The 18,638-nt window shown below is 48.2% G+C and overlaps 1 protein-coding gene across 1 annotated transcript; it reads right to left on the reverse strand.

Moving 5' to 3' along the window:
* Positions 1 to 841: 841 nt before the first annotated feature.
* On the reverse strand, positions 842 to 13,723 carry TF (transferrin). Its single transcript, XM_050328037.1, has 17 exons — positions 13,386 to 13,723; positions 11,149 to 11,312; positions 10,838 to 10,946; positions 9,378 to 9,569; positions 9,050 to 9,185; positions 8,720 to 8,775; positions 7,491 to 7,660; positions 7,178 to 7,364; positions 6,013 to 6,167; positions 5,800 to 5,893; positions 5,309 to 5,341; positions 4,522 to 4,680; positions 3,252 to 3,396; positions 2,736 to 2,800; positions 2,427 to 2,611; positions 1,497 to 1,683; positions 842 to 1,076 (listed from the first exon to the last, which is right to left on the reverse strand). The coding sequence occupies exons 1-17, from the start codon at positions 13,426 to 13,428 to the stop codon at positions 1,039 to 1,041; spliced, it is 2,118 nt and encodes a 705-aa protein (XP_050183994.1). The 5' UTR covers positions 13,429 to 13,723; the 3' UTR covers positions 842 to 1,038.
* Positions 13,724 to 18,638: the final 4,915 nt, after the last annotated feature.

The following is an 18,638-nucleotide window of genomic DNA, read 5'->3' on the forward strand; positions in this document are numbered from 1 at the left end:
GTCATCCAAGGGGATCTTCAGTCAGGCTGGTGGACTTCTCACCACACATACCATATGCATCCAGAAATCATCAAAATATTCATTCCCTCAAGGCCAGGAGCTCTCAGCATCTCTGTGCCCTCAGCAACTCCTCTGTGTCTGCCATGACAACAGGGCTGGAATCTGCTGGATGACCCCAAGCTGCTCCTCTGAAACAGAGAGCCTCAGCAGATCAGTTTTTTTTTTTTCACCGTGGATCAGAGTCAGATTAAAGAACCCTACATGTTTGTTTTCATGTCAGCAGCACATCGAACAGACTTCCAAAACACACACATTTCTGAGTAAGTTCTAGACTTTTTCCAGAAAGGAATCCTAAGCCTGCACTGTCCCTGTCAATACATTTAGATGTTTTAAGAATCCTGCCAGGTGGAAGTGACTCAGACCCAGCCAGCTGAGATATGAGACAGAGTAGTTCTATTCACACCTCCCATCTTACAAACACTGTATTATTTTGATTTGGGTTTGTTTGTTTGTTTGTTTGTTTGTTTTTCCATTCTCCAGCTTTCAGCTTCCCTGACAAACACTTTCCTTCTTCCTGTGCCCCAGCCACACCGGGGAACTGTAATCTGCTGGGGAGATAATGGGATAACCTGGGCAAAGTGAAAGCACAAAAGAGAGCACAAAACAACTGTTAATTGGGCTCTAAGACATATTTAATCCATTTTGCTTTAGCAAATGGTGAAAGACATTTCTCTAATGAGCAGCAACAGATGTAAGTGACACATTGGTATCTGTCCTGCAGCAAGAGGTGCTGAGGAAGGAATAGGTTTAAGGACCACTTAAAAAAATCTCAGGATGCCTGTTTAGATTTGAGATTTTATTTTTTTGCTGTGATGGCAGCAGAGAACTGTAATGTCTCAAGGAGCCACTTTAAGAGTGATGAGGGAGGGCAGACAAAGCAGTGAAGGCAGAGGGCCCTCAGTGTTTGGTGCTGAGGGCACAAGAGGAGTCATAAATTGAGGTTTTCTCCCCCTCCAGTGAGGAATCCTTCCCATCTCACTACTTGTCCTCAAGGAAGGTGCACACCTGGAGAAGATCTGGAAAAAGAAAGGACAAGGAGAAATTCAGATAGTGCCTTTAAACACTCTGGCCCCAGCAGCACACATCTAGCCGTGCCAACAATGTCATTGCTTGGAAATTCATGGTGTGCCACCAAAGAAAGGGCAGATCACTCTGAGCCTGCACTGATGGGTCCAGGTGGGTTCTTTGTGCCATTTCTCAACTGTGTATTTTCTGAAGGTGAGGAAAAATCTTTTATTCACGTTGCTGCCAGAGTAGCAGATTTTAAGTCTGTTCTCAGTTCACCCAAGGGCCTTGGAGAAAAGCATAGTAGCATCCTCCTGAGTTATCCTCATTTTGCTTAAAAGACATTAAACAGACAGTCCCAGAAGAAACTGCCTGTGCCTGGGAGCTAAGAACTGCAATTCAGGGAATTGCCCTTGGGCTGTTCCAGTTACCTGACGGATTGCAGGTGTTGAGGCTGGCAAGTGAAGCATAGTATTGATCTCCGAGGAACTCCTTGTACGTTATTCCATCACGGAGCTTCACCAGGCACTTGGTCAAGTCTTTAAACAGAAGATCCTTGGTTTCATATGCAAACATATTGAAATCCTTATTCTTGATTCCTTTTGCTCCAAACAGGCTCTAAAATAAAGGCACAAAGAGGAGAGAAGTAGAAAGCTGGCAAGATTCAGCTCATGCAAGCCTAACTCTTGGTCCTGGTTCTTCACCATCATCCTGGGGAGCCCCAAGCCAGGCTGCAGAAATTCAGTGGTGTATTTTCTGTCCATGTGCTTAGAGGAGGGATCTGTCACTAGTGGGCACATTTTTCCCCCCATTTTAACATCCAGAGCCCATCAGCAGGTGCTGCCAGCAGGTCCCGTGCCTTAGCTGTGAGGCGGGAGGAAAAGGAACTGACTTCCCAAGGGCCTCTCAAGCAGAGCCTGGATGGGGCAAATATAATGTTTGCAGTGACAAACAGAGATGGTTTAACCCACTTATGTTGGCCCCAGTGGCTGGAGGACTGTGTGTGTGCAGGGGGCTGCTGTAGGGGCTGAGCCTGATCAAGCTGTGACAAAGACCAGGCACTCCAGAGGAGTTTCTGAAACACACCAGCAAGAGCAGAGCCAGGAAAGGAGGTGATAAACTCATGTCACACAAGTATAGTGTGACAGCAGCAGCTACTATGATCCAGCTGTTCCCTAAAGGTGTATTTGCTAAGGTGGCAGAGGAGAAAAAGCAGTTTGGGAGGGATGGAGGAAGAGCAAGGATAAGGGACCAGGCTGTCTCCCCATACCAGGTAAAATCTTCCATGTTACTCTGACTTGGGGAAAATCAGAGCATAAGGGCAACCCCAGGGCATTTCTCCCACTCTCAGCACTACAAACCTCTTGTCTCTCCAGCATCTCACGGACTTGTTTTGCTTTCTCAGGGCGTGTCACCACAGCGTGGGTGGGAACTTTGGCCAGGTTGCACCTCCTGTAGTCCATGGCATTTGCCCGTTGCCCGTCAGTGCACAGCAACTCAAATTGGTCCATTTTCAGATCTTTGGCCCAGCTTTCTTTACTTTTGCCTTTAAAGAGAAAGGGTTTGGAGATTCAGAGGTTTTGTGTAGGAGAACATCAACCCCACAACACCTGAGCAATAAGGCAGAAGGGGAAAGCAGCCCTGATATGAGCTGTGCAGTAACCACGTACCATCAGTGTTCTCCTCAACGATGGAATGCTTAATAAAGGCCACATCCCCCTGCTCCACCAGACACCTGGGAAGTAGAAAGAGAGGCCAGTGATGTGGGTGCTTGAGTCCTGGCCCTTTTCCACAGATTTGATTTAGACCTGTGTCTTATTTTGTACAATTAATCTCTGAGGACAGCCAGGTCTAGGAGCTCTGCTGTGAGTATTTTAAAAGTATCTGAAGCATTTTATACTCCTTATTCATATTAAAAGTGGAGCACTGCTGCCATTGTAGGAGACCTTGTGTCTCTCCCAGTTTGCCTGGGGCATCAGGACATTTACAGAATTTACAGATTTTTGCACCATTTTTCGGGAAGCAAAGACAAAACATGTCTCATATGTATAATATTACAGTCGTGGTGGAACGGAGAAAAAGAGGAGGTCAGCAAATTAGTGTCAACATGTGGCTGTGCTCCAGCTGTGATCCACCCATAACGTCTGGGATTAGCCAGAGGCAGCCTGAGTGTTCCCAGCACTCACCGTAAAGCTCCAGTGTATCCATAGTACTGCTCGTGGCTGCTGGCAACACACTTCTCTGGTGGAACCCCCCCCGAACCCTTGCAGAGCTGGCAGAGGCGGGAGGTGGGAGGAGATCCGGGAGCACAGCCCTGGCTGAAGTATTCATCTGAAGGCAGGAATAGAGAAAATTCACTTGCCCTGCACTGGAAAGTTAAATTTTGTTTTAATAATCTGAGTTAAATGCCTGAGTTTCTGTCACTGGTTACTGGGAGATGGAAATAGATTGGGAGAAGGAGTATGACTCAGTGGGCAGCAAATCACATGCATCTGGTTTTCACTGTGAAACTTATGTCTTGTTATTATTGATAATTTTTGTATTGTTGCCCAGAGAAGCTGTGGCTGCCTCATCCCTGAAAGTGTTCAAGGCCAGATTGGACAGGGCTTGGAGCAACCTGGGCTAGTGGAAGGTGTCCCTGCCCATGGCAGGGTGTGGAACTGGATGGTCTTTAAGGTCCCTTCCAACCCAAACCATTCTGTGATTCTACAAGGAAGCAGGGCCTAAGGCTTAAGTGCAATTGCTGTAAAAAGAAGAATGTTTTTCCTGCAAATCTTTCCCAGCTCACACAGAGCCAGCCCAAGCCTGCACGGTCTTTTTGGGTTGGCAGAGCTGCACTTGGCAGCAATGCCAGAGGTCTGGGGGGACAAGGGACAGTGGGAAAGGCAGGCAGGAGGATGGAGAGGTTGAGAATAAAACTTATTAACATAAATATCTTCTTTTAGTTAGAGATTTCTATTTAATAATTCTGTTTACTTTGCCTTAGTCGATAATATTTCCAAATTATTTTTGTTGGACCATAATTCTCAGTGAATTCTCAGGCAGTCAGATCAGTCCCTTTAAGTGTCTTGAAAGCAGATCAGCCTTCTTCCCTTATTCTCAGCTCTCCTCCTCCCTCCTGAGTTTCATCCTTTACCCACATATGCACAAGTACCAGGGCAGCCCATATTCCATTCTTGAGAATACCTCTTGATTGGGCTGCTGCAAAGGGAAGGGGAGAGATGTGAAAAGAAAGCAAAGGCCCCCAAGGCAGCTGATGTGCTGTATCTTACTCTGGAGCAGCCACCAAGAGCCTAAAATTTTGCTCAGTGAAACCTTAACAGAGCCTTCCCCATTTCCCACCTCCAAGCGGGAATCCTTGAGGCACGAGAAACTTTGAAGACCAGATGAAGGAAGGGAAAACATTTTTTTGAGCAGATTCCCAGCTGGAGGAAATGAGTGCCAAACTGGACTTACCGAAGTTGCAGTTCCCTGTCCTGTTGTGAATCAGGCCCATTGGGATGTTCCAGCCGGCGGTTCTCCCCACGGCGGTGTGGCATGACTTCTTACCCTGCAGGTTGTTCCAGGTGATATCTCTGTCAGATTTCTTCACAACAGCCACAGCAAAGTAGGTTGCTTTCAGAGGATAAAGTAGATGAGAATGAAGGCCTGACCCAAGGATCCCACTGTGATCCTTAAGGAGGCTTCTCTTGGGAAAGAACATCTATGAACAGTGCAGTAGAAATACTTTGCACTTATAATTATTGGCCAGGCAGCAACAATGGAAGTGTTTGTGGATGTGATGCATGTACTTCCACCATGCTCCTGAGAAATTATTATCCCTGATATTTCCCTGCCCTTGAAACTCTAATACTTGGGTATGTCAGAAGGCTGCAGCAAGACATACCTGAGGATTTCTTATCCCCTCCTGATTTCTTGTTTTCTCCTTAGCAAAGGACAAAAACCTTCTCTCCTCTCCTAGAAAGACTAATTCCCTAAAGCTACAGCCCAGACCCTCTTTCCCTGTTCAAGCCCTGACGCTGCTGTGGTGTGACCACCTAAATCTCTTCTGTTAGTTTTTGCTTTGGCTTAGTATCTCCTTGCAGGCCCAGACTGTTAAACCTATTTCCCAAAATTTTAATATCTGCATTGGACACTATGGCTCTTTGTGTGGAGAGCCATTTGTTCCCCACTCATGACTGCATATATTTTACTACTTATATCTCTCAGGACTGTTTTTTGTCCTCCTGTTGGCAGTAATTACCTGGTTCTTCTTCCGATTCGCTGCAGTGGTTCTCTGTGGGAGAGAAAAAGAAGAAAATATTAAAGAAAAGAGATCTCAAACCTCAAAAAAGGTTCAAGCTCACTAATTTCTAGAGAAATTTCATTCTAGAAGTGACTTTTTCAGGAACACCTTGTGCATTAAAAGAACAAAGCATGGCCTCCAGCAGCTTCTCTGAGTTAAAACAACTAGTTTTACTGAGACCAGTGTTAAAGGGTAGGGAATGGATGTGAACAGGATTAAAACAAAGAAGAGAGGAGTTGGTTGGAGGTTGCCATGTTCCCGACTATCCATGCCTGCTCTCCCCCCACCTAACGGAAAGACGAGACGAGCGCTGAGCAGAGTTGCCTCATGTTCTTTCTGCAGGATGCAGATCTGAGGCTGTGTTCTAGATTCCAGAATAAACCCAGCGCTTTGGCACCAGCCCATTCCCCACCACCTGGGCCCTGAGGGACAGAAGGGGCTGTGCTTACCCTCATAGCTCTCTGCCACCACTGGCACCAAGCCACACATGCCGGCAGTGTAGACAAAGCCTCCATCCAGGCTGATGGCATCGGCTTCACCTTTCTGCAATGGTAATGGAACACTGTGTGTCCCCAGGCCAGGGCTCCTCAAAGATCAGGTTGTTAAAGAAGCAGCTGGAGAGTTTACAGTGAGAAGAAAAGGTGGGGGAAAAAGCACCATACCATGATCTTCATGATGCATTCCTTGGTGTCTTCTGCCACGATGCATTCCACCTCCCCGTTGCTCATCACGCTCCAGACATCACACTTCTTCTTCTCATCCCTGCCTATTGCACACCACTGGGTCTTGTTTCCTCTGCGGCTGGGGGTCAGGCGGTCTGGAAAGCCAAGGGAAAACCAGGATAAGCCCAGAGCCCTGCAAAGCAAACGGGCCCCTTCCTGGGTGTGTGAGACTCAGCCACAAAACCACCTGTACACACTGACCTGCTGCTGCTCGGGGCAAGATGTTCCTGTTTAATGAGCTGGCATGAGTAGAAAGGGTGATTTGTAAGCTCAAGGATAATCAAAAATTAACTTACAGATCAGAAAGGCAAATTTCTGAATAACACAGGCCATTCAGGCATATTTCTGTTAGCTAAAACACTATGGCCACTAAACCTCCATGTGTTAATAATACTTGGTATTGCTGCCTATAATATATCTCACATTTCTCCACTCCTCACAGCCCAGACAAAGACCACGAGACTAAGACCAGACCGAGCGGGGAAATTACAACCACCATATGCTTCTGTGGAACAACCTTTGAATAATCTTCTCTGTTGTTATGTGAAGTCCATAAATGCCACTTCACAGACGTGAAGTACTTTAAATTGTACTGTACATTCTAAGCGGGTTTTGGAGATCACTTGTGGGATGTTTGACTTTCAGAAAGCCTTCAGTAAATGCTTGATGAGTTTGGTGGAAATAATGGACACTGTAAATGCTTGATGAGTTTGGTGGAAATAAAAGACACTGTTTCCCTTGAGTGTCCAGTGCTGAAGCTGGTGTCCCAGGATGTTCCTTCTTTATGCATCCAGCAATGGCTTTTCTGAGCAGCAGTTTTGGCCACGCCCAATCACTACCACCAACTGAATAAGTGGTGTGTGGTGTGTAATGTGTGCAAATTTTCTGTCTTTGTCAGAGTGGTGATGATGTTATTTTGGGTTTGGACTCAACAAATTCCTTTTGTAAGTGATGTTTGTGAATATTATGTGATTACAGGGGAAATATTTTTACAGACGATAAATCTGTGTGTGAAAAAAAATCGCGTTCCTTTTGCCTAGACATATTTGCCAATGCCAACATTTCCACACACTAACATGACTTTGGTGTTTCATGTCCTGCCTACCTTTCTGAAGGCTCTGGATGGCACTGTAATACTCAAAGCCCAGGTAGAGCTGGGCATCCATCAGCGATGGGATCTGCTTCAGCTGAACTGCAGAGTCTTTGAAAAGCAAGTCTTTGAGGGCTGGGTCCTTCTTGCCGGGTGGCCCAAAGAGGTGGAAGGTACTGGTTGTGCCCACACCAAATTTTTCCTGCCACAGGGGAAAAATAATCGGCAAATGACCGTAACCAAAACTCTTGGAAAGCTGGAGAGAGCAACCAAAGCCAGAGGACAGAAGAGAGGATGCTGTGGGAAGGAAATGAGGGCTCAGTGATACCTGTGCTTTGGAGAGGAAGTTCCAGATGTCATTGACCTTGTTGTCATCTCGAGCCACCACAGCGTGGGCAGGAACCCTGGCCCAGTGACAGGCTTTGTAGTTGTCCACAGGCTGGCGGGTGCCATCCAGACACAGAAGCTCATACTCCTCCTTCTCATTTGGGGCATTTTCTGGAGGAATGGAGGAGCCACGAGTTGCATCACCATGAAAATAGACCAAAAAACCAAAAAAGCCTGTCTGGGGAAGCTTTGTAATTAATTTATTTCTACTGGAGCACAGGGGAAACTTCTTTGCAGGAGGTGGGTTGCGATGGGACTGGGGTCATGGTGGCTGTAGAGAAGCAATGCCTGGGGAGGAGAGATCATCTCTGCCTTTGTCATGACTAACCCAACAGTAAGAGGGTTTATGTGCAAATGGATACAAATAGGTTTACAAAACCATACAAATGGATTGAACAGATCAGGAACTGCACATGTTCTGTGAAGACCATTAGGTAACTAATGTCAGGGTTGTAAAAAAAGCCCAGGACCGATGTCACAAGGTTACAGGAGAATTCAGGTGGGAAGGGACCTCTGAAGATCTCTGATCCAAACCCCTGCTCCAGGCAGGGGCAGACCAGGTTATTCCAGGTGGATCTTCAAACCCTTCAAAGATGGAGAGTGCACAGCTGTCCTTGGAAACCTGTCCCATTATTTCCTTGTCCTCAAGGGGAAAAAATTTCCCGTTGTATCTGGTCTCTAGGCTGACCAAGCCTCCCCCACAGAGCATCTCCTCACAGAATAGTTGTCCCTGACCCATGACAACCTTGGTGACCCTCCACTGAGCTCACTGCAGGTCTTGGGCATGCAAGGCCATCCTCCATCTCCAAGAAGTGCAGTGTCAGTGAACTCGGGCTGTGGGCTGAATTCCTTCCAAAATCCCTCCCGGAGGGATGGGTGACCTGCTCAGTTGCTCACGTTACAGCTGGCTCTGAGATATGGCACCAAACAGGTTTTCCATCTACGAAGAAGAACCTCAGAGAAGAAAAAGTGGACCCACCATAATCCTGTTGCTCAATAACAAGGATGGATTAGTCCAGAATGTGCAAAACATGTTTTAAGAGATGAAGAAGAGGTTTTGGGCTAACATGGGGAGGAATGAAAGCTGCACAGTGGAGACGAATTACAGGATGGAGTGGCAGCAAGAGGTTGGACTAGAAAGAGGAGAAACAAGAGATCTTGCAGGCTTACCTTGAACAGTTGTGTGTTTCACAAAAGCCACCTCTCCTTTTCCTTCTTTCAGACAGCTGCAGGGGGGAGGAACAAAAGAGAACTTAAAAAAATAGACACTGTAGTTTTCTATCTCCTGTTTCAGCAAATTATTTTTGGCACAAACTGCAGCCATAGAGAAGCAGTCTTCCACCAAAAAAGCTCTGCTGGCAGGGAAGAATTGGTAATGGCAGAGAAATAATTCAGTCTTCTCAGGACCCCTGATTACAGCACAGCCCTCCCTGCTTTAATGAGGACTTCCATGTGTTGGGGCTAGAATATTTCCCCAAAGGACAAATAACTTTCACTCACTGAAAAGCTCCGGAATATCCAGAATAAGGTCCTGTGCGGGACATTTTGGTTTTGGAGTCCCCCTTACACTGACGGTACAGTTTGGGTTCAGTGGTGACACCGGGAACACAGCTGGCAGAGAAAAAATTGGCCACGGCTGTGGGTAAGAAAGGAGCAATAGTGAGTTAGAAATTCACTTTTAGAAGGATGGGAAGGGAGGGTATGCACAAGGAATGCCAGTGCCCTGTAAGCCACGTCTGGATCCCCACAGAAGATTGGACGACATCCCCTTCACTGTAACACCACCCCTGGTTTGACTCCCACCGTTGATCCGCCCCTCCCACCTCACCTTGCTCAATGGAGCCTGAGTCTTTGCCATCCCACTCGATGTCCCCCCGGTGGGTGAGAATCCCAATTGGGATGTTCCAGCCAGCAGATCTGCCCAGGCCTGTGTGGCAGGAGGTCTTTCCCCTCAATTCATTTATTGTGAAGTCTGTTCCCTTCTTCACAACAGCCACAGCATAGTAGCTGGTAGTGGAGCCTGCAGTGCAGGAAAAAGCAATAAAGCGACGAGAAAACAGGACTTGGGGACACTTCAAATCCTGCTAAACCCCCTTTTCCAGGGAACAGAGTGTTGCATTTCCATATAACTAGCAATTTGTTTGAATGGTTGTGGTTTTCTCATTTTCTTAGGGGTGAGCTACACTGCCAATATTGAAGCAATGCTGTGCATTTCAACTAATAGAGAGTGACCTGAAAATACGGCCACACTCAACATGCTTTGCCAAAGGACAGACATCAGACATGCTATAGTTTCGTAAGCAGCTTCAACAAGTCTTTTTGGCAAATCTCCCCTCAAATCTCTTCTCAAATGCTGTTGCCCACTGAAGCATATATATAAGCCTTATGAGACTGAAACTCCACGTTTAGTCTTTAAAATTATACCTAGTCCATCACATGCTGTGTATGGATACAGTGGCTGAGTTTTAGGGATGGTACAGATCTCAGCCTTTCATTTAATATCTGTTTTTCTTAGCTGCCATGTTGAGAACGACTCTGCCATGTTGTTTTGATCCTGAATATTGTGTACAAACAAGCTGAACTCCAGGGCAGAGATCAAAACAGACTGGGAGCTTTGAATGTGGTGAGGAAATAGCATGTTTGGCTCCCAGGAGAAAGATGGGAGAAATGAAGGATAGTACACTGAGTAGGAATGGAGACGTGGATCTAACTCCTATCAGAAGGGATTGTGCAGAGCACTTTTTATGCTTCTCTTTTTTTTTCTGGGTATTGCCTGCACTTCTTGCTTCCGTGATCTCAACTGGGTGTTCCTCCCCAAACACTTGTAATACTGTTGCCTCTTCAACGATTTTTTTGGTCTTGCTCACTGAATAGGGGGGTACACAGCTTATCTGTGCCATCTAGCTCCATGTTTTACCCTCACAGTTCAAGGCCACTGAAAGCAGAAGATCTCTGGAACCAGCATAATTTTAATGCCGTGCTTCAGGAGGACCATGATTTCTGCTCATGGTGCTCTCCATCCCTTCATGGGATCAGAGACTATCACTGCAGCAAATGACAGAAATGGGGCACTGGCTTTGCTCCTTTCCACTGCAGTGACACTGTGGCCATGGGTGATGATTCACATTTTGCTGAACTGCCTACCCTTCCCCTCTGAGATCTGTAAGCCAGGGGCAATATTTTGGACCCCCAACCGAAATAATGTGGGAGCTCTGCGTGGGAAGGATGGCCTTTGCATTCTCAGTTTGTTACCACCACTTGGCTTAAAAACATTGCATGAAAATGTACCTTCACTGTGTTCATAGACCTCAGCAGCAATGGGCTTCAGCTTGTAGGGGGCAAGGCCTGCCTCAAAAACTTGACCTCCATCCAAGCTAATGGCATCTGCTTCGTTATTCTAAATAACAAAGAGATTTCATCAATTAACCAAGAGCAGGAAAAACACTTCCCAGAGTCTCACCTGCATCCTTGTGGATGACTCCTTTTCTACAGGGGGATCACAGGTAACAACCAGTGACTGAAATAAGACTCCATCTCTGGGTGTAACAGGCTGCTGAAACATCCTCAGTGTCCAGCACAGGTGTTTGCAGCCCACTCACCGAGATGGCTTTTATACAGTCGAGGTATGTTGCTTTCTGCAGGCAACTCAATGCAAAGTTGTCTTGTTGCATGTGGTCCCTCAGGATATTGCATTTGTTCTCTTCTGCTGAGGATATTGTGCACCACTTGATGTTTGTCTTCGGGGGAGCAGCAAAACACAGAGCTGTAGGAAGAACAAGAAATAAGTAGTCTGAGAGAGGTGTAAAGGCGCTGATTGGAGAGAAACAGCATCTCTATGAGTACAAGGTTTATGGTTCCCTGCTGTCACGGCCTTGGGTGATGGTGAGGTGTAGGATTTCCCTTGCACACCTTCTAAGTCATGCAGGAAGGTCCTTTCTTTCTTCCTTGCCTTATGTGTGCACTATCAGGAATGTCTGAGAGGATCATTCCTGTCCCTGGACAATTGTCATTTAAATAGCCTGGGATTGCAGCAACATCTGCTTGATGAGAACAAATCCACACACTTCAGTAGAAGAAATTAAGCTTAAGCCTTTGCAAACATGGAGAGCAAAGGCAGACACTGAAACAGTGCTTTTGCAAATAACCCCAGAGGGAGAGCAGCTCTGACCTGGCCAGGCTGTGTGCAGAACACTGCCACTCTCACCCCCTAGGCAGCTGGATGATCTGATATATTTACCTGCCTCTTTATATTTCACCTCCCCCACTGCATCCACAAACAGAGATGCCACAGCACCACCACAGTCCTTCTACAAGTCCCCCAAACAGTAAATGCAGTTGAGTGGCTATTCTGGGAGAGCTGAGCACAGCAAAGACCTCAGGTGGACACAGACTCACACCTTCTCCAGCAACCTGAATGCCAGAAATGCTAGAAACTTGTAGTTCAAGGATGTGGCCAGACTGTGGTGACCTTTAACTCTGCCCTTTCCCAGCAGGGCTGTGCAGATCAAGAGATTCGAAGAGCATAGCGCACTCCCTCCAAACCCCCGATGGCACATTTCATTCAAACATCTCAGATTAACCCCTGTCCTTTCCCTTTTATCTTTCACCTCTGAAATTTCCTCCCTGTACTTGATTTTTGAGCCATAACCCTGCCAGCAGATGGCTCCCCTCCTCCCAGTGAAGGTGCTGAATTTGGTCACCAATCCTTAACCTTAATTCCTGCTGCCATCATTTATGTTTTTCAAGTCTTGGCCATGGTCACCTTAATCTAATGCTGGCAACCATCCTGCCCAGGGCAGAGGCTGGATGGGGACCTCCTGAGGGAGTCAGCCCAGCTGGGCTGGTGACATTGGGAGAGTAACGGGAGCCTGAGTACCTTAGCCACTGTTTCAGGGCTCCTGAGCCACCTCTTGGCTCCTTCCATTCAGGGAAGGACGAGGGTCCATTAAAAAACAACCTTGTGTGCTACTACTCAGAAAAGGCACTCAAGGACTTTCCAGTGCCAGTGGCACAGGGAGCAATTTCCACCAGAGGACATTGATCCCCACCACACTTTACAGGGGGTCAGAAGAGACCTGCTGCCTACTCCCAGAAGGAGATCCCGCTTTCCTTTTCCAGGTCAGGTGTAGACAGCAGCAACCTCCTTGCTGTGGCTACCTGCACACTGCCTGCTAGAGCTGTGAGCAGAAAGAGAAGACAGAATCACTCCAAGCAGAGTCAGCCCTGCAGCAGCACAATTTTGGCATAAAACACACAGGAACCAAAGAAAAGCGCAGCCACAGCAGAAGGACAGAGTCCCGTAGGAGCAGAGGGGAAAGCACAGGGATTCTTTCATTATTTAAGCTCAATTTTAGTGTCACTATCTTCAGGTTTAACCCAGCACACATGCAGCCTTGGCGGGTCTTGCAGTATTTTCTCCCCCATGGCTGAGCCCGTGCTCCTCTCCCGGCACAGCAGTTGGCTGGAGGAGGATTTTTCCCTTCACCCTGTGACAGCAGGAGTGCGGAGCCTCTCCCGAGGAGTCCCCTCCGTGGTGGTGGGTGTCGATCATCCTTCCTCCTTGCCTGGCAGCTCGCTGCGGGGAGCTGCAACCCTCCCTACAGCCCCCACGGCCTGCCCGAGGAGAAACCTGCTGTCACTAACACTCAAAATACCATCCTCGTTGACAGATCCACAGCATCCAAAGCAAACACTGCTTTATGTCCTGGCTTTTATCTAACAGCTGCCTGGGTCTGACATGTGCTGCAACTCTAAAGAAGCCTTGTCTAGGGGGAAGCCCGAGTCCGAGATGATTTTGACTTCCTTTCCCCAAGCACTGCTTTCGGCAGACACTTACCCACTATCCCGAAGGACAGCACGGTGGAGAGTATGAGTTTCATACTTGAGCAGGAAGTCGGGTGCTGAGGAGGGGGAGCAGCAGCCTTGGTCACAGACCTCTAAGTCTGTGATGGCTCTGGAACTGCTTTCTCCCTCTTTTATAGAGAAACAGCCTTGGCTGTGTTTGCAGAAACAATGACCTAACACTGTTTGTCCTTCCTTGTTTCTCAATAGCTCCTAAATCTCCCCCCTCCCGAGATCAGCCCATTTTTAGGAAGCCTTTCACTTTGGCACTGAACCCTTCCGTTGGCAGGATTCAGAGCAGGGAAAGGCGCTTTGCATTTTACAAGGGGCTTCAGATGGAAAATTCCCAAGTTGTGACATTTGAATTCCCCTCAGGGCTGAAACACTGCAGGAGGGGCTATTTCCTTTGTGTTGCCCACCCCCTGCCTTGCCCAGAACTAATCCCAGAAAGTCCCTGCTGGATCCAGCCCTGGGTTTTGTGACTTTGCCAGTAACTGCTGCTGTGGTGTCCACGGCCCTTTGGCTCAAAGCACCGAGTGCCTTCCTGCTCTCTTGCATGCTCTTGGCAATGGCAGAGGAGTTGAAAGGCATGATTCTGGGTCCTTGCACGGGCAAAGAAAGCCAATGGCAGTGACCTGCACAGTGACATACTGTCAGCTCGTTAAGTGCCCTGCAGCCAGAAGGAAGCATCACACTGCACCTTTGGTAAATTTTTGGGATGAACCAGGGAAGAAATGCTGAGATCAGGAGTCACCCCTCTCCCCCTTCCTCTGCAAACCCTCTCCATCCAATTGTGTCGCTCCTGACCTGTCCCCCTGCAGCCAGGACCACTGAGGCATGGCTTGGCTGATGAAGGTGCTGCTGTCCCAGCTTCAGTGTCCCCATCTTTGCTGCAAGGTGGAGGACCAGCTTCAGATTGACTTTGACACACAGTCTGAGAGTCCCTGGACCACATCAGCCCTCCAGACAAGTGCTAGGGCTGGTTAACCCACCGTGCCCACCAACACAAGCTACAAGAGTGCTGTTGGAGGCCCAGCTCCCAGGCTTGCTCTCAAGAGCACCAGCCTTCCTTGGAGAGAGGATCTCCTGGATCCTCCTGCACAGGTCCTTCCTCCCCCCTGGCCTTCACCCTCTTAACACGGCTGGAGGTTGACTGGAAGCACCTGGGTTATCTCTCCTTCCTCCTCCCAGCAGGCTCAGGGCAAAGGGAGCTGCAGGTGGGTGGTGGTGGCCAGAGTGGCTTCAGTGCAGGTGGGAGCCCTGTCAGGTCAGGGATATGGCTTTACAAGTTGACCCAGAAAAGGGGGCTGCTGGAGACCCTCAGGTAATGACCTCCCCCACCGTGGCACCGGGAACCTGCCCTGCCTGTGCCTGAGAGAGAGGCACTCATGGACACTGGTTATTCCACATCATCTGCAGCAGTTCTCTCAGCATGGATAGTTCCTATTTCTCATTCCTTCATCCCCTGCTTTCTTAGAAGAGCAGCACTTGTGTCCGGAGTGTCTCCAAACACACTGCGGCTGTGGGGGGGACTGACTTTCTCCCACCTCAAACCTGTCTTCCCTTTTAAGAGATCTACTGTCCATATTTACTCCAGCAAGCTGTGGCCTTCCAAGGTCATCCTCTGCTGAGACTGGCAGATGCCACCGAAATCCACCCCCAGCTTCCTGTGGGTCTCACCAATCCTTTTCTCACTCAGGGTAGCCTTAGCAACATTCCCATCTGTGAGAAGAGGCACAAGTTCTTCCATACTTCAGAAAGCTGTCCCACACATGTTCTTCCACAACTTTTTGCTGATTTGTTCCAAAATACCTCTTCTAACAGATATCCTGAGAGAGCCTAGAAATTGCAGTGACTCTGAAACATCAAAGATATCTGGGCACATAGTGGTGAAAATCTTTGGGCATCTTGACTCCACAAGCTAAGCAGTTACAGTGCTATCCAGACAGGATAGTGTATTTTTGCCACACGACAGATGAAGGGGAAAGATGAAGAAGAAAACTTGCAAAACATAAAGGACCCATTCAAACAACAGAAGAACAGTTACTGGAAGAACCCAAACTATCCTGCCGTCTGCACATGATTCCCAGACCTTTTTACATGGCCCACCCACTACTCCTGTCTGCCTTCTCAAATCTCACCTGCATCCCAGTGGACACTGTGCTGATGTGATGGGTGGTTTTCACTCCACATCTCTTCCCCTTGCTCTCCCAGACGGCATCGGGGCAAATCCAGGGGTGAAGGAACATGCAATGTTTGCCTCTTGTCCTCCAGTAACCTCCTGGATTTCCAGATGTCACTAGTCATCTGGAATGTCACCAGCCACCTACAGAGCTGCTTCTACACCTCCTTTTGGTGCTATCAAATCCTACCTTTCTCCAGGATGGATTCCATTCTCCTCCTGCTGTGCACGCGTCTTGTGGCTGCTCCTTTGGTGGCTTTGCCTCCTGTGGCCTACAGAGAAGAAACTCTTCCAACACACAGCTTGCCTTGGAAATACCCCATGGTAGAAGCACAGCAGGTTGGTGATGTGTCCTCTGGGCCACCTGAACTGAAGGCTCAGACCTTTATCTCCATAGGACCCAACAGGCCTCCAAGCTGCTCCCATCAAGGTAAGCCTTGGATGGAAAGGGCAAAGTATTCTGTATGGCCTCCAGCTGCAAAAGGCCTTCCTTTTGGAGTCCAGGAGGGACAAACTTTGTGGTGCATTCAACTTCCTCCCCTGAACATCTATCAGACAGCTGCTTTGCCAAATTTTGTGTTAGAAAATACAAGTTTATTTACATCTGACTGACTGAGATTGATCAACAAGGGCCAATTCTTAGTAACGACGGAAATTCTTTACCAGAAAGGACAGAGCTAAGTTGGTGCCCCTCAGACTTTGTCCCTCTTATCCAGAAAACACTAACCCTTCTGTAGTGCCCATCTTCATGAGATGACCTGAATTATTGTTACACATCCAAAGTTCATTGCATTGCAACACTACACATCCCCACTATTCTGTTTTCCAAAAGAGGATGCTGCTAAAAATTACATGCCTGATGAAGAAAGACATATTAACACAGCCTCTGCCCGACCACGGGGTCACTGGTGATGCATAAATGCAGCTGAACCCCAGGGAAAGAACAACACCAAGTAAAACAGAAGGTAAAATAATACCGTTTATTTCCACATCTCCCTCATTACTGCAAAGCCCACGTGTGCACTGTGGTTTGTGGTTGAGACAAGGCTGGACTGGAGTTCTGGTTGTGTGCTAAGGAGAGGACGTTTATTATAGCTGGGCTGGGATAAAGTTGGAGCTGACACAGCCGTGTGGGAGAAGGCTTCGCTTTGTCACACTGAACTCATCCTGGAGCCAGTGCAGCTGAATGGAGGCTGGAGCTGAGCTCTGATTGTGTGCATGTGGAAAACATTAACCAGGTAGAGGGAAAGCTGTGATCAAGGCATCACACCAGCACAGGCATGTCACCCAACTCTTTGGAGCAGTTATTTCTGTAAAAGTGCCCATGTCCAGCAGTAGAGGCCTTTGGAGCTAATGCTGCTATTCCCTGGTCTCACCAGGCTGCCAGTTGTGTAATGAAGACCCAGCTCTCCTTGAGAGACTGAGGAGAAAAAGCATTGAAAACAGAAGGAAAAAAGAAATAAAGGAAGCAATTGAGCTTCGAGGTGGGACAGGCTGAGGAAAGAGGGCAATATACACCCACCAGGAGTTTGGACTTCTCTAAAGAGTTGACTTCTTTCCCTCTAGAAATGTCAATTACTGTTTGTGTATGGTGGCTTGGAGAAGGCTGGAGCCTACCCATGACAAGTACGTCAGCATGGTCAACAACGAAAGCTGGGCTCAAGTTCTCGTCCTGTCCTGGTCCCACGTGTCATGTGAAGGTGAAGCCAGGAAGAGCAACCTGATGAGAATCCATTTTCCCAGATCATCTTCCCTGCTCCTCTGTCAGTAGTCCAGGGTGGGACACAAGACTGAGACTGGCATTCAACTGGCAAGGGTGCCCATCTCAAGAGATGAGAGACAGTGATGTTGGGTGGTGAATGGACTGAGAGCAACCCTGTGGAGGAGGACTCAGGGGTGGGTGACAAACTGGACACTGTGCAACTGCAGCCCAGAAAGGCAGGTGTCTCCTGGGCTGCACCCAAAGCAGTGTGGGCAGCAGCTCAGGGGAGGTGATGCTGCTCTGATGAGACCCGACGGGGAGCACCTGGGTTCAGTTCTGGGGTCCCCAGTGGAAGCCACACATGGGTCTGTTACAGCCAGTCCAGAGGAGAACCTCAAAGCTGGTCAGAGGTCTCGATGTCTCTTCTGTGGACAAAGGTTGTGTGACTGGAAAGGAGAAAGCTCCAGAGAGATTTTAGAGCCCTTTCCAGCACTTAAAGGTGCTCCAAGAGAGCTGGAGAGGGACTTTGGACAAGGCATGGAGTGAGAGGACAAGGGGGAATGGCTTCGCACTGCCAGTGGGAAGGGTTAGATGGGATATTGGGAAGAAATTGTTCCCTGTGAGGGCAGGGAGGCCCTGACACAGGTTGCCCAGAGAAGCTGTGGCTGCCCCTTCCCTGTGAGTGTCCGAGACTAGGTTGGACGAGGCTTGGAGCAACCTGGGCTGGTGGAAGGTGTCCCTCCCCATGGCAGGGGTTTGGAAAAAGATGAGATTTAAGGTCCTTTGAAAGCCAAACCATTCGTGATTCAATCTTGAGGTACTCAGGAGGAGCAGGGAAAAGTCAAGGGGCTTCTGCACAGCTGGTTTACCTGACCACTGTAGGAACCTGGGGGAAATTCCAGCCCTCTTGCCTGATGCAAAGTCTCTCCTGGAAGAGGGAGTCACTTGTGCCCTGGAGTCCAGTCAGCATGGGGCTTGCAGCAGCTGTATGCCACAGTGTGGGAGTACCAGCTCTGAGAGCATGGCCTTGGCTGACTGGGACCAACTTGGCATTCCCTGTGGCTCCCAAGACCTGACAGATACTGGAGAGCTCTAGCTGGCTTTCCAGAAACAGGCTTTCAACCTCTGTTTGGAGTTATGGGTCAATTTTGGGACTGTGCTCCAACTCCAGAGTCACTGTCCTTGGTTTTTTTTTCAGGAAATGCCACAAACCCATTTCCCTGCTGGTTAGTCGAAATACTCAGTGTCAGGTTTTGACTGTGTTGCAAAATGCTGTTTTCTACCTGGGATGAGCTGAACTGGCCACTGGAGAATTGGACCTGATGTTGTTTGAATCAATATTTGCTTCTAAGCATTACTTCTAA

The sequence above is a fragment of the Myiozetetes cayanensis genome, unplaced genomic scaffold (genome assembly GCF_022539395.1).
Source record: "Myiozetetes cayanensis isolate MyiCay16 unplaced genomic scaffold, myiCay2020 scf36, whole genome shotgun sequence".
Classification (NCBI taxonomy): Eukaryota; Metazoa; Chordata; class Aves; order Passeriformes; family Tyrannidae; genus Myiozetetes; species Myiozetetes cayanensis.